The sequence below is a fragment of the Globicephala melas genome, chromosome 17, assembly GCF_963455315.2.
Source record: "Globicephala melas chromosome 17, mGloMel1.2, whole genome shotgun sequence".
Taxonomy (NCBI): Eukaryota; Metazoa; Chordata; class Mammalia; order Artiodactyla; family Delphinidae; genus Globicephala; species Globicephala melas.
The window spans coordinates 11170129-11185775 of NC_083330.1; the positions used below are offsets into that span (position 1 = coordinate 11170129).

Here is a 15647-nt window from a genome sequence, read left to right on the forward strand (position 1 = left end):
ACAATAAAAGTCACTAAAGGCTTAAAGCTAGGAGAGTAGAAAATAAAAATATATAATTATTTTGGCAACTAATTGGTCACTAAGAGGACCTCTGAAATTTAAATCTCAAACCTGGGGACTTCCCTGGCAGTCCAATGGTTAAGACTCCATGCTTCCACTGCAGGGGGCATGGGTTCAATCCCTGGTCAGGGAACTAAGATCCTGCATGACACGCAGTGTAGCCAAAAAAAAAAAAAAAAAAACAAAACAAAAAAATCCCAAACCTGACACTTATTTGTTATATTTAACTCCAGTTATTTTATTTTCAACCTTCAGTTTCCTCTGTAAAATGAGTACTAAAATCCCAGCTCACTGGACCGTTGGGATGATTAAAGGAGATTACACAAGTAAAAGCCCCAGTACATGGCCTGGAATGTAGTTAACGCTCAAGTAATGTTAAATGTTACTAAGAAGCAGGTGGCAGTAAACCAGAAGTACAGTAATTAATCCAAACAAGAGAAGACTCAAAATACCAAATACCCATCCCCTCGACATGGAAATACTACCATCATTGTTAATTTACCATCATAACTCATTCGTAAACACTCCCCAGATGTTCGGCACACACAGTATTACACTCCATAGTGTGGCAAACACTAAGAAATACTCCCTCCCCTTACAGATCTTGATCTCAATAAGAAGTAATATACTTATGGAAAGTAACGGACCATAAATGACAGGTCCCAAACCTAAGTAAGTACCATAGCAGTTAAGAGAAAGAAAGAATCATGGGGTGAAAAATGACCACAGGGGTGTAATGGATTTGAATAAAAAGCAGTGGGAAATACTCTGTACAGTGTGCAAGCTGCAAATATTTTTATTAAAGAAATGGGCATATCTCTTTAACGTGTTAAAGAACTTCTGTAAGTCCAGTAAGAAAAACCAAATCCTTCTCCCCCTATCAAAAAATGAAAAAGGACAGAGACAACTCACAGAAAAAAATAAACAGCTCTTAAATACATAGAAAGCTCCCTCTCAATCATAAGAGATCCATTTTTTTAGACCACAAAGGGCTAAATATGAGATAACACAGTTGGAGAGAATGAAGGAAAGCAGGAAACCTCATAACCTGCTGGTGAGACAGGAAACTGGAATAATTTCTGAGGAAGCAGGAACTATCTAAATTAAAAGCCCTCACAGCCTTTGATGTAGCAATTCTACATCTAGGAATCCATTCTACAGATATACTTAAGTAGCAACATTTATAGAAGCAAAGGATTATAATCAAAACACTGGTTAAATAAACAGTGGAACATTAGAGTGTTAACAATGTGAAGCTGTGAAAGAAGGAAGCTACTTTATACAGGGATCTAGAGTAATTTCTAAGAGACACTTTAAGTGAAAAAAGTAGGGTGCAGGGCGTTATCTTACTTGTGTGGGACAAAAACCATGAAAAAGTTGGTAAATTTATAGACCATCCTTGATGGGCACACAAACTTAGTAGCAATGGCTGTCCCTGGTGAGGGGAACCAGGTGACTAAGGTGCAAAGGAAGAGTCACTCATCACTGGATGCCTATCTTGAACATGTTAAAAAATTCAAAGTGTATACTTCCTACCAATCGAAACAAGAGAAATAAATCAAAACATTCACTGTTATCAATATTGTCCATTTGTAGGATGGACAGATGACTTGCATCTTCTTTATGCATTTCTATAATTTTCATAGGAAAATGTTTTAAAGGAGATGAGAGTGTAAAGGAGGAAATTCTAGATAAGAAAGTATGAGCAAATCTAGAGGGCAGGCTGAATACAGAATATTTAGGTTATAATACACAGGCAAGCCTAAATAAAGCAGACTTTTAAATTAAGAGTTTTACAAACTTTATTGCACTGATTAAAATTCTAGGTCTCCATTTCATATTTCTAAAAAAGACTGTTTTTGAAACGAGATATACAACTGTGCCTCACATATAGAAAGGCTGTAGTAATGCTGCAGAACGTATGAAAGATTAGGTTGGGGGCTAAGCTCTCACGGCATTTTTAGTGCTGGACAGAGCAGTGCAAACTAATCCATAGGCCTTTGTTGACATTAAAGCAGAAAAACGACCAAGGTACTGTTAAGATTAATCTGACACATCAGAATGTGGCTACTCTACAAGTAAAAGTAGCCAATTTCTGGCCACAGGCATGTTTCTTGTGGCTCAGGTAGCGTTTTAAGGGTCTGGAAAAGCAACCAAGTCCAGAAGCTCTGATTGTTAAAAGCCCACAGTACACGTGAGGAAGACGTGGTTTCCCTCTTTAGACAGGCTGGGCACTCTCCATGTTTTCCTAGGTTGTGGCCTAAGCAGACTCACTTCTTTCACGTACCTACCTCTTCTGGCCTCCAGACAGAGTTCTGGATTGCTAACAGACACCCGGGTGAAGTCACTGGACTGGAACGCTGGTGGTGGGAGACCGGAGGGCTCAGCAGGGGACCCAGGACGACGCAGGCTGCCCGTGAGAGGCGGAGGCCGGGAACTAGGCCAGGCCATGCAGTCTAGTCCTGGCTTCACCACTTATTAGTTCTGCGACCTGGGACTAATGAATTACTTAACTTCTGTCTCATTTTCTCCCATCTATAAAATGGAGACGTAACAGTACCTACCTCACAGTTGTTAAGGATTAAATGAACAAATATTTGGAAAGCACTTAGCACAATGCCTGGCACAGAATTAGTTTTTGTGAAATTTATTGCACGACCTCAGTTCTAAGAGAAATAAAAATTCACAGACTTTACACTTGACAGGTACAGCAAAGGAGAGGGGAACTCTCAAAGATGACAGTAAATGGAGATTTAGAAGGTATCTACACAGAGGTAAATGAAGACAAGAGATGAGTTCTTCAAGGGTCAACATTTAGACAAAAATCAAATAGCTGAGGACTTAGCCTCAAAGAAAAAATCCCTCTGACTGGGTACAGAAAGATAAGTCACATAAAGTGTGACTAGAAAGGCACAGTGTCTTGCTTGAGAATCAAAGACAAGAAGAAAATCATTTCAAACTTCCAGTAACAATAATTCCATCTTATACTTGTACCAGTAATATATATATATGTAATATTCTCCTAAAATAATTCTGTAAGAATCAGGATATTATAAGTTAATTTTAACTTCATTCAATGGAGCATTATACCCCTTTCTCCTGCTTTTTGAAAAAATAAAAACCAAATGACAAAATAAATAGGGGAATTTGCCTAGCATTAATCAGCCAGAAATAAACATGCCAGAAAAGAAAAAAAATACAGCCTGAAATTTTTCCTATTTGCCCAACGAGTTAAATAGTACCCTCCATTTATTTTTTACTGATTAAAAAAAAAAAATTTCTTTGTTCATTCTCTTAAAAAAATATTTGAGCATTAAATACGAGCCAGGTACTACTACAGACTTTCTCGGTTCTCAAAGAGCTAAGTAGGGCACAGACACTGGTAAATATAATTTTAATCTAATTACAATGCATATATGTACAGGGGCACTGATCCAAACCCAGGAAGAAGCAGGTGTGGTGCTGGGAAGGAGATGAATGGAAGATGCCCGGGAATTAGTCGGATAACACACTTGCAGGTAGTGAGGAGAAGGTGCCAGGCAGTGTGGATACAAACAGGCTTTAGCGAAATCAGTAATGCTTATACCACAAAAATGCAATATCCATTCAATTTTAATTATGTTACCTTTTATTATTTTACAATATATTTCAAAAAATGCTGTTACAGTTGCCTTAACTGCTCTATATATAAGACCTGGAATCAAAGAACACTGAGAATTAGAACACACAAACATCAAGCTGTAATACCTACTTGTGCTGAACAATTACTATCAAAAGGATGTCGTTTTTTAAATAAGCAGATGTGTGGCAATGCAAAATAAAATACAAACCTGTTAGAACAGTAAACTTTGTTTCAATGGCTATAGAAAGGAGGTGGGTTTGTTTTGTTTTGTTTTCAACACATCTGGTCTGGCAGCAAGTTGTACTATGCATTTAAAGCAATACATGCCCTGAAAGCTTATATTTTCAGTTGTGCGCATCACCTGAGTCAGAGGCCAGGTGAAAAAATATTACTCTCCATACCCTCAACACCCCTCCCTCTATAAGGTCACAATGTTCTTGAACTCAAGATTCTGGCTGGCGAACTATTTTACAATAATTCTTCTCCAGTGGCACTGGATGCTTTTAGTTTTCTCTAAAAGAGAAGCAATGAAAATGCAAGGAAACCCTCCAGGGTCCAATTTTCACTTCACATTCTCCAAGGAGTTAAATAGCAGCTCTACATGTTGACGAAAAAAGTTTTCGATTTCCTCCTATTAGTTTTTAATCATATTAGCATTAAACTTTATCTGGAGTTAGTTGGATTTCCAAAAGAAAATTTTTTGTTGCCAAATATTTCAGAAATTTAATAAAGCATTACATATATGTAATTAGCTCTTAAATCTATACCAAAAATATATATGTATATATATTTATATTTATTTATCTTACCTTTGCTGAAGTCCTGTTTTTTTCTGGCAGAAAGTTTAAGTGGACGGACAAATGCTGGCTTTCTTTCTTTATAAGCAATAATTTGAGTCTTTTTTCCTTTTCATTCAATATGACTGCATGTTCGTAATAAATTTACAAAAAGCAATACAAGGAAACACCTACTGAATAGGCATCTGCCAAGTAATTCACGTTTTAAGGTCAGACTCTACCAAATAGCACTATGGCATTATAGGCGTTCCATTTTTGTTTTCTTTTTTCAAGTTTGTCAGTTCTTTACTACTTTTTTTCTTCTTCTTCTTAGCAGGGGATAGTGTGTAATCACAAAGTAAGGCCTAGAGACCATTTACAGTCACTCCCAATATTAGGGTGGACATAATTCTCAAGAGCTGATATAAACCAAACTGAACAGCAGTCAACTAGAACCACATTTGGTCACATTCAAATGGTCTCCAATAACACTTTGCTGATATACATGTTTCCTTCTCGACTGATTTTGTGTTAATCTTTTAAAAATTATAACAACTAAGACTGCCAAGTTTTTGTAGAGTTGTATTTTTAGGGGTCTGTTACGTTGCAGTGAATATGTTTTAATTCACAAAATGTCACTAGTGACGTCCTTTCTATAAACATGGTTGGCAAAATAAAAAAGGCACAAAAGGGGAATTATGAGAAATGCTTTCAAAGCAAGTATCTTTTCATGAGAAAGAAAGAGTACCAAAGCAAGTATCTCTCATGAGAAAAGGCAAAGTGTTCAGTAATTCATGCACAACTTGAGCTAAAAAACAAAAAAACAAAAAAATCTTCTCTTCAGATAGGTCCTGAGGCTTGAGAAAACAAGTTTTCCTAATCACGTGCTTTGTGTAAAATAAAATGTAAAGCTGCACAAATACATGTTTGGTTTAACGGTGGACCCATGTTTTTTAAAAAGTGAGGCAATTTAAACAAAGGAAAACAAAACCAAAACACCTTCATAAACAAAGCAATTCCACCTGTAGCCTGTCCTTTTTACCACTTAGTGGGGTAAAATGTCCAGTAAAATGCAGCATTCTTAATCATGTAATCTAGAAACTTTTCATGATAACTTATTGTAAATTGCACTTGACAGTTCACCACAACAATGGAAAACTGGCCCCTTGTTCGTTTACACAGTCCTTGAGCCCCAAACTGAAGTCACCAGTAAAACGATCTGGATAAAAAGTTTGCAGCTGTGCTCAGCCAGCTAGCTCCACCCTCTGGGTGTGAGCCCACCCGGGACACTGCTTTGTCCTGCTCCTTTGTGGGACTCTCGTCCTCAGGCAGGTAGTCGGGCAGCTCTGTGTTCTGTTCTACTTCCACAGGCGTGTCTTGGAACGGGACCAGCATCTGATGCAGAGAGCACGTTAAGAGTTGTTACAAAGTCAACCTAATTGATATAGGTACATGTCAAACGTTAAAAGTCAACTTTACTTCTCATTCTCATCACCATATTTATTCTCAGAGGTTATATTCCTTTAAAAAGTATCCTCTTCTATGAAGGTAGGCCCAATTGTTGAGCACTGTGTAAGCACAGAAGGAAGAAGTAGACGTGAAAATTCTGATGCTTTTCTCCTGAGGCTCCAGGAATAAATGTTCAACCTCTATTTAAAGACGACAAAAACAAGCAACCGGCTGCTATGGGGCCCTGAAGGGCCAATGAACCTCCTTTCTGTGGAAACTCAAATGAGCTAAAGCCATACAGATTCCTCTTCCCTATCACAAAGCCAGTGGAAAGAGTAGCAAGATGCAGAGATTATCACTATATGTACCTGCCCAACGATGGGACCGGATCTTTATTTTTGGACCGGCAAGACCAATTAAGGGTTAGAAAGTATTTAAAAACCAATGCAAGGAAACCACATATCCTTTATTTGCAAATAAAATCAGCAAGACATCTCCACTGACATCAAGAACAGAGTCTGAGAGATTCTGAAATCCACCAAAGATCTCTCTGTATTTCTAAAAGTGTTAACTGTTAACCAAGAAACATTAGGATAATCTGTCTCAGCCACATCGCTATATACTCAGCAGCTGTTAGTCTAGAAATACTAGCAATCTGCTGGCCACAAGGGATAATCAAGAGGGAGTCAAGCATAAAGCAAGCTAAATCGAGCTTTTACCTCTTCTCCACTTTCGCTTTTCACGACTTGCTGAGCCTTCATCACCTTGGTTGATGCTATCGCTGATGCCAAAGCCTAGGCCAGGACAGAAAGACAACAATTTTGAACACCGATGTGTTTACCCGTAACCTCAAGCATATTTAGCCATTTAAAATACCAACCTCTGCTTTCAGATCCGAACGGATTCGCACCACACATCTTTGAACAGCCATTTGAAAAGTAAAGCTAATAACGCCTTTAATTTTTAACAAAGCTTCTTCACACAGGTTTCTCCGAGTCTGAAAAAGTAAAAGCAAATTGTTATTAAAACTAGCAAAATAATAAGGGAATAAATCAAATCAAACAACACTGAACTAGTCTTTATATTTGGGGGAAAGGAGGGAACACAGGGCAAGGGAAAGCTAATGTCCCTTTTTCAATTCTACAATCACATATTTGAGGGCACAGAAAGGGTGGTGCTTAGTCAAGTTTATGAAAATTTATAAGATCCAACAAAATAGTAATTCCTGCTAGATTTTTTTCAAGCTTCATTACTAATATTTAATTTTAATCATTTTAATCAGAAATAAATTTGCCAATGTTAATTTAAATCTTAAACCAAACAGAATGGAAGAATAATACAGAAAACATGCTGAAAAGCAGAGTTTCCTCAAGCTCAAGGGTAGGCAAACTACGGTCCAACAGCTGTTTTTGTAAATAAAGTTTTATTGGAAACACCCACACCTATCTGCTTACATATTGTCCAAGTCTAGTTTCACCCTCTAGCAGAGTTAGTAGTCATAACAGAAACCATATGCCTGCAAAACCTGAAGTGTTTACTATCCAGCCCTTTAAAGAAAGGGTTTACTGACCCCTGCTCTAGCTTAAAAACCTCCAGGGATAAATTCTAACAGACTGAAGTTAGAATTAGTGAGCATTCAGTGTATGAGTCACTATTTTTTAAATCACTTGGTATTTATATCACCGCATCCCTCATTCATGGCATTCTCAGTGGTTACCACTGCATTCTCAAGGGTTATCAATATCCACTTTTTGGTTCTCATTTTCCTCTTGACAACACAATATAACATACGCCCTTCAATGCTTCTTTGACTTAATAATACACTACCCTGGTGTTCTGCTTACACCACTGAGTATTTCATCTCTCATTTTATCTCCAAGGTCCAGTGCTAAAACTAAGTGATTTTCTTTCTACTTCATCCCTCAGTAAACTATTCAGATCACTTCAACCATCACTACCATGTAGAAGCACAGATGTCTACCTCCAATATGACTTTATTTTCATCTGTCTACAAACACATCCACGTGGATAACAAGTGGTCATCTTAAACACAAGATCCAAAGAGAAAATGAATTAAAAAGTAACTGCAGTTCTCCCCATCCCTCCCTCCCTCCTCCAACCCATACATCAAATCAACATCTCTAAATTATCCTGTTTCTGTATTGAGACCAGACTCCGATTCAGTACTTCTGAGGGGACAGGAATCAGCAAAGGACACCAAGTCTCTGGGTCATAGCCTAGGAAGCACTGCCTTCAATTACCTGATTCATTCTTTTCTATTGAATAAAATCAGTCTTCAAACTTATTCCCACAACCTTCAAAACAACTCACATCATTGTTTATCTCCTACTTAAACTATTTTTCCACTTCTGCGTTTCAACACTATTCAGGCAAGGGTCTCGCATACAGTGGTGCATGGCAGCGCACGGGGCTCATGTACTGCACTGTCCCTTCTGCAAAGCGCCTTTGGTGGATTAGTGCCCAAAAGGTCCATGTTTCTCTCTTCCACATATTCAACACCAGGTAAACTTAACAGTGAACGAAAGTTTACATAGCATATACAACATGAAAGTTAGGATACTACCAGTCTAATCTGTTTCCTTATTTTAAATGTGAGGAAACCAAAAAATATAAACGTTAAGCAACTTTCCTGGTTTATCACAAGAGTCTGACATTAAATTCCAACTATGTGTGACAGTGAAAAACCAGACCCATGATGCCAATTCATCTTTATTTTAACACAAATTAACACATTTGCAACAGGTAAACGGGGGTGTCCAATTCCAAGATGTAAACATGAGATCTTCAACAGAGCAAACAGATCAAGAATTAGCTACAAAGGATGAGTAACTTCTTGATAGGGATAGAAGGTCAAGATTAGGTTTTAAGAATCATAAGCAGATAAAATTAGGAATTGGGCAAGGAGGTTGATGGGTCAAAGTTAACTGCCTGGCAATTGCTAGGAGAAGGGTCGGGGCGGGGGGAGAGAAGAGAGGGAGAAGGGGAGGGGAGGGGGAGGAAGGAAGAGGAAGAGGGAGGGGGAGGGAGGGAGGGGGAGAGGGAGAGAGAGTGTATGTGTATCAATTCGAAAGATGTAGATAGTAGCCTCTCTCCAATTTCTGAAGACTCCATAGTAGCATGATTTGCAGCTGAGAAAATAAAGCAAAGGGAAAAATGCTTGTGACAATCCAAAATCAGGAATATCTTTCTAAAAGCCTTGATACATACACTAAAATAATGTACACTGCTTTCATTACTAGTGAGAGTAGACACGTTTCCCTGCGTAGCTGTCCAAAGCAGCAGTTAAGAGCGGGGTTCTGCAGCTAGACCCACGCTGCCTAGATTCAAATCCCATGTCCTTCACCTACCGCTTCTACTACACCAGGAAGCTATTTAAATTTGGTGTGCTTCTGTCTCCTCATCTGTAAACTGGGACTATAAGTAGACCTTATAGTTTTAAGAAAAATAAATGAGTTAACACACCAGAAAGTTACCTGCAAGTACTGCAATAAATGTTAGCTGATACTATTTACTGGAAATTACATCTCTTCCAGGAATTTCCCATTTTCCTGTTGGATTTTCTTTTGTTGATTTTTTTAATATATATTTTTAATTTTTATTCTTTTTAACTGGAGTATAGCTGCTTTACAATGTTGTGTTAGTTTCTGCTGTACAACGAAGTGAAGCAGCTCTATGTATACATATATCCCCTCCCTCTTGGACCTCCCTCCCACCCTCTCCCCCCATCCCACCCATCTAGGTGGATCACAGAGCACCGAGCTGAGCTTCCTGTGCTATGCAGCAGGTTCCCACTAGCTACCTATTTTACACACGGTAATAAGGCCACTAACCTGATGTCAATTATTCATTACAAATATTTTCCTACTTGTTTTTACGTTTTAAGAATACATTTGACAAAGCAAAAACTTTACTGTTAAACTAGAGCTCTTTCCTAAAGCAATTTCTTCCACATCCTTTTATTACTCTTAGGTATCTTCTTAGTTGTCTATGTGTGAAGGCTTGACATTCATGGCTCCCTTTCTTGGGAACACACACTCTTCCACAGATATCCACTGGCTCACTCCTAAGTTTTGGCTAAATGTCAGTTTCTCCAAGAGGATTTTTAAACCATCCTATTTAAAACTATAATCCACTATCCCACCCCTTAGCGATCCCTAGCTACCTTCCCTTTATTTCTGTCCATGGAACTTACCATGTCTACTATACTATAAAACTTGACTTGTTGACGGTCTCCTCCAACTATGAGATTAGCTTAATGAAGTCAAACATAGGATTTATGAGAACTTTTGCTTATTTTGGTCACCGCTGTATCCCTGGTGCCTAAAATAGTGCCTGGCACATACTAGGTGCCAGGTTATGCCGCCAAAACATTACAGTACAGTTTCAGAGTTAACCTGCCTTTTTTTTTTTTTTTGGATTTTAGCAATTACATTTTTAAGATATAGTGGCCTATATATATTTTTTTTAATATATTTATTTATTTATTTACTTTTGGCTGCACTGGGTCTTCGTTGCTGCACACGGGCTTTCTCTAGTTGCGGGGGCTACTCTTCATTGCAGTGCACGGGCTTCTCATTGCGGTGGCTTCTCTTGTTGCAGAGCATGGGCTCTAGGCGTGTGGGCTTCAGTAGTTGTGGTGCGTGGGCTCAGTAGTTGTGGCTCGCAGGCTCTAGAGTGCAGGCTCAGTAGTTGTGGCACACGGGCTTAGCTGCTCCGCGGCATGTGGGATCTTCCCAGACCAGGGCTCGAACCTGTGTCCCCTGCACTGGCAGGCGGATTCTTAACCACTGCGCAACGAGGGAAGCCCCCTATGTGGCCTATATTTTTGTGTGTGTGAGCTTTGTTGGGTTTTATTATTTGGTTTCTGCTAGCTTTAAAAAGGAACTGTACTGTTTTCATTAACATTAAACAAATGGTACTGGTGACAATTTATACATCTTAATATCTTTCATTCAATTAATTTACATTTACCAGAACCTGCTTTCTAGAAACTTTTTGGGATCTTGTGGCCCCAGTTTTGATAAGATAGTTGTTAACTTACTTGGCAATGTCATGGATGATATGCATATGAAAAGTTTTCCCCAACCCCTGTTTACTGAATCCTAAATCCTGAGGGCTAGGTGCCCCAATACCACAACTAGAAAAAGCTGTGGATAATCCAATGTAACCTACCTGGCACAGCTAAAGAGATAAGTGGTAATCCACCAGTTGCCACCCCTCAATATGTGAAGGTATATAACTTATCACTGCTCAAGATAACTTCAGGGAGACCTGCAATTCCAGTCAAGATGGAGTAACAGGGACCAGATTTACCCTCAAGGCTTAAACAACTAAAAATACAGACAAAATAAAATGAATAAAACAGTGATTTCCAGGTGTTGGAAAGCAGACGCCCCCGAAAGAAGGAGAGCAAATGAAGTGAGGCTCACCAGCACAGCAGCGGATTGCCTGGAAAATTTTTAGGCTGCAACTCACAAAGCAGGAAGCCAAGCAGAACCAGCAGTCTCCCCAAGTTGAGGACACAAAGTTGAAAATTCAGGGAGGTCAAGGCAACTATAATTCATAGCACAGAGCAGGAGAGGACACAGTTGCACAAAGGGGGCCCCGCAGAGAGAAGACACACACCAGAGTTCGGCAATGGGTTCCCCTCTGGTTTTCAGCTGAGTGATGAAGGGTGCACGAATGTGAGGGAACAACCAGGCTGGAAGGGAATAGAAGGAACCATCCTGTGTACTCACACAGGGCTGGGAACACTTCCTGTCCCCATCAGCCAGAGCAGAGAAAACTGATATACACAGGGCATAGACAGAGAACCCAGAAGAGTATGGCCTCAGTAGTGTAGTAAAATTATCCCTAGGTTAAACGGTGCTGTAGTCTGCCTACCAGAGCTTAAAGGCAAGACTCAAAAACATCTAATGTTTGCAAGTAACCTAACTGATCCAGAACAGAATTCAAGAATATTTAAAGGCTTTGCATACAAATACATGCGGTATCCCAATATGTAAAATTTGTAATATCTGGCATCCAATCAAAAATTATGAGGCGTGCAAAGAAGAAAATACAACCTATAACTAGAAAAATCAACCTACAGAAACACACTCAAAAATAACACAGATGACTGAATTAGTTGACGAAGACATTAAACAGTTATCCTAACCATATGCTGTATGTTCAAGTAGACAAAGTATAAACTGTTAAGGAGATATAAGAAAGGCTCAAATCAAACTTCTATAGATAAATAAAATAATGTCTATGGTGAAAAAAAACACTGGTTGAGATTAACAGCAAAGTAAATACCGGTAGAAGAAAAATTTAGCAAATATAGCAACAGAAACCATCCAATATGAAAAAGAAAAAAAGAATGAAAATGAAATTAACAGAGTATCAGTGAGCAATGGGACAACTTCACATGGTTGAATATGTCACAGGGATCCCTGAAAGACAGAAAAAGTACTTGAAAAAATAATGGAAAAAATTGCCCAAATTTGCTGCAAACTATAAACCCAGAGATCCAAGAAGCTGAATAAACATGAAGAAAATAATACCAAGGCACATCATAAATAAACTGATCAAAAGCAATAATAAAAGAGAAACTATTAAAACAGGCAGAGGGAAAAAGTAAGATACATTACACATAGAAGAACAAAAAAAAGAATGACAGAATTCTGAATAGAAACAATATAAGGGAGAAAACAGTGGGACAATATTCATAAAGTATGGTAAGAAAATGAACTGTCATCTAGAGTTCTATACACATAAAAATATCTTTCAAAAGAAAAATACAATAAGGACTTTTCCAGATACACAAAACTCAAAGAGTTAGAGACTTCAATATCCATCTGACTTTTTTTTTTTAATTAATTAATTAATTTATTTTTTTGGCTGCATAGGGTCTTCATTGCTGTGTGCGGGCTTTCTCTAGTTGCAGCGAGCGGGGTCTGCTCTTAGTTGCGGTGCACGGGCTTCTCACTGCGGTGGCTTCTCTTGTTGCAGAGCACGGGCTCTAGGCGCACGGGCTTTAGTAGTTGTGGTATGCAAGCTCAGTAGTTGTGGTTCGCGGGCTCTAGAGCACAGGCTCAGTAGTTGTGGCACAGGGGCTTAGTTGCTCTGCAGCATGTGGGATCTTCCCGGAGCAGGGCTTGAACCCGTGTCCCCTGCATTGGCAGGAGGATTCTTAACCACTGAGCCACCATGGAAGCCCATCTGATTTTCAAAAATGGATAGAACAGCTGAACAGAAGATCAACAAGGAAGAAGACGACTTAACACTGTAAACCAACTAAACCTAACAGACACTTGTAGAACACAAAGGTATATACATTCTCAAGTGCACATGGAACATTCGCCAGGATAGATCTTTAGGCCACAAGACAAGCCCCAACAAGTGTAAAAGGATGGAAATCATGCATATGAAATGAGATCAGAAATCGGTTAACAGAAGGAAATTTGGGAAATTTATGAATATACGGAAATTAAACAACAAACTCCTAAACAACCAATGGGTCAAACAAGAAATCACCAAAAAAATTAGAAAATACTTTCAGATGAATGAAATGAAAAACTACATACCAAATCTGATGGTATGCAGAGAGACAGTAGTGCTTAGAGGGGAATTTATAGCTATAATAACTACATTAAAGTAGAAGAAAATCTCAAACCAATTACCTAATATTCTATTTAAGAAACAAGAAAAAAGGGCTTCCCTGATGGCACAGTGGTTAAGAATCTGCCTGCCAATGCAGGGAATACGGGTTCGAGCCCTGGTCCGGGAAGAACCCACATGCCACGGAGCAACTAAGCCCGTGCGCCACAACTACTGAGCCTGCGCTCTAGAGCCTGCGATCCACAACTACTCAGCCCATGAGCCCATGTGCCTAGAGCCCGTGCTCTGCAACAAGAGAAGCCACCGCAATGAGAAGCCTGCTTGCTGCAACTAGAGAAAGCCCATGCACAGTTACAAAGACCCAACACAGCCAAAAAAAAATTAAAAAGAAACAAGAAAAAGAAGAGCAAACTAAACCCAAAGCAAATGGAAGGAAGGAAATAATAAAGATTAGAGCAGGGGAAAAAAAGAAATAGAGAATGGGGGAGGGATGGATAGAAAAATCGATGAAAATACAATTTGGTTCTTTGGAAAGAGCAACAAAATTGATAAAGCTTTAGCTAGACTGACCAAGAAAAGAGAGGAAGAAGACTCAAATTACTAAGAGCAGGAATAAAAGAGGATATATTATGACCAATCTTACCAAAAGAAAAGGATTATAAGCGAATACTATGAACAACTGTATGCCAACACATCAGATAACCTCTATGAAATGATATATTCCTCAAAAGACAAAACCATAGGGCTTCCCTGGTGGTGTAGTGGCTGAGAGTCCGCCTGCCGATGCAGGGGACACGGGTTCATGCCCCGGTCCGGAAGGATCCCACATGCCGTGGAGCGGCCGGGCCCGTGAGCCATGGCCACTGAGCCTGCACGTCCGGAGCCTGTGCTCCGCAACGGGAGAGGCCACAACAGTGAGAGGCCCGCATACTAAAAAAACAAAAAAAACAAACAAAAAAAGACAAAACCATAAACTGACTCAAGAAAATATGAATAAACCTATACAACAAGTAAAGCAACTGAATTAATAATCAGAACATTTCCCACAAAGAAAAGCCCAGGACCAAATGGCTTCACTGGTGAATTCTACTAAATGTTTAAAGAAGAGTAACACCTATCCTTCAGAAACTCATCCAGACACTTCCCAAATCCTCTTATGAAGCCAGGATTACCCTGACACCAAAACCAGAAAAAGACAGCACGAGGGAAAAAAAGACTACAAACCAATATCCTGTATGAATACAGATGCAAAATGCCTCAATAATATACCAGTAAACTGAATGCAGAAGCACATTAAAAAGGTTATGCACCATGACCAATTGGGATTTATCCTAGGAATGAAGGGCTGGTTCAACATACGAAAATCAACTGATGCAACACATGATATTAACAGAACTAACTCATCTCAAGAATAAAGACAAATAATAAGCAATTTTTTAAAAAAAAATGGACAAAGAATGAATAGACATTTCTCCAAAAGAGAAAATCTGTGATAAATTAAAGACATACACAATAAACCCTAAGTCAACCACTAAAAATGGCCAATAAGCATGTGAAAAGATACCATCATTGTAATTAGGTAAATGCAAATCAAAATCACAATAAGATACCACTTCACACCCACTAGAATAGCTATTTTTTTAAGAAATGGAAAATAAGAAATGTTGGCAGGGATGTGGAGAAACTTGACCCCTCACACCTTGCTGATGGGAATGTAAAAGGCAGTGGCCACTGTGGAAAACAGTCTGGCAGTTGCTCGAAAAGCTAAACGTATCATCCAGCAATTCTACCCTTAAGAATATACCCAAGAGAACTGAGGACATATATCCACACAAAAACCTGTACATAAATGTTCATAGCAGAATTATTCATAATAGCCAAAAGGTGGAAATAAGCCAAATGTCCATCCTCAGCAGACCTGTACTACTTACTATAAGAAATGTTAATGGAGCCCTTCAGGCAGAAGGAAAATGATATTAGACGAAAATCTGTATTTACACAAAGGAATAAAGAGCCCCAGAAATGGTAAATACGTGGGTAGACAGAAAATACTCTTATTTTTTAATGTCTTTAAATACTTGTAAATGGTTAAGATGGATGGTAATTCTATGCTAAGT

General features: G+C 38.8%; 1 protein-coding gene across 1 annotated transcript in view; it reads right to left on the bottom strand.

The window, feature by feature from the left end:
- Positions 1 to 3907: 3907 nt before the first annotated feature.
- The window catches only part of ARMC1 (armadillo repeat containing 1), a 34498-nt gene continuing 22758 nt past the window's right edge, over positions 3908 to 15647 (bottom strand). Inside the window, exons 5-7 of the mRNA XM_030859656.2 lie at positions 6788 to 6904; positions 6627 to 6701; positions 3908 to 5853 (exon numbers count right to left, since the gene is read on the bottom strand). Of these exons, the coding sequence (XP_030715516.1) occupies positions 5662 to 5853; positions 6627 to 6701; positions 6788 to 6904 (384 nt within the window). The 3' untranslated portion in view covers positions 3908 to 5661. The remainder of the gene's footprint in view (positions 5854 to 6626; positions 6702 to 6787; positions 6905 to 15647) is intronic.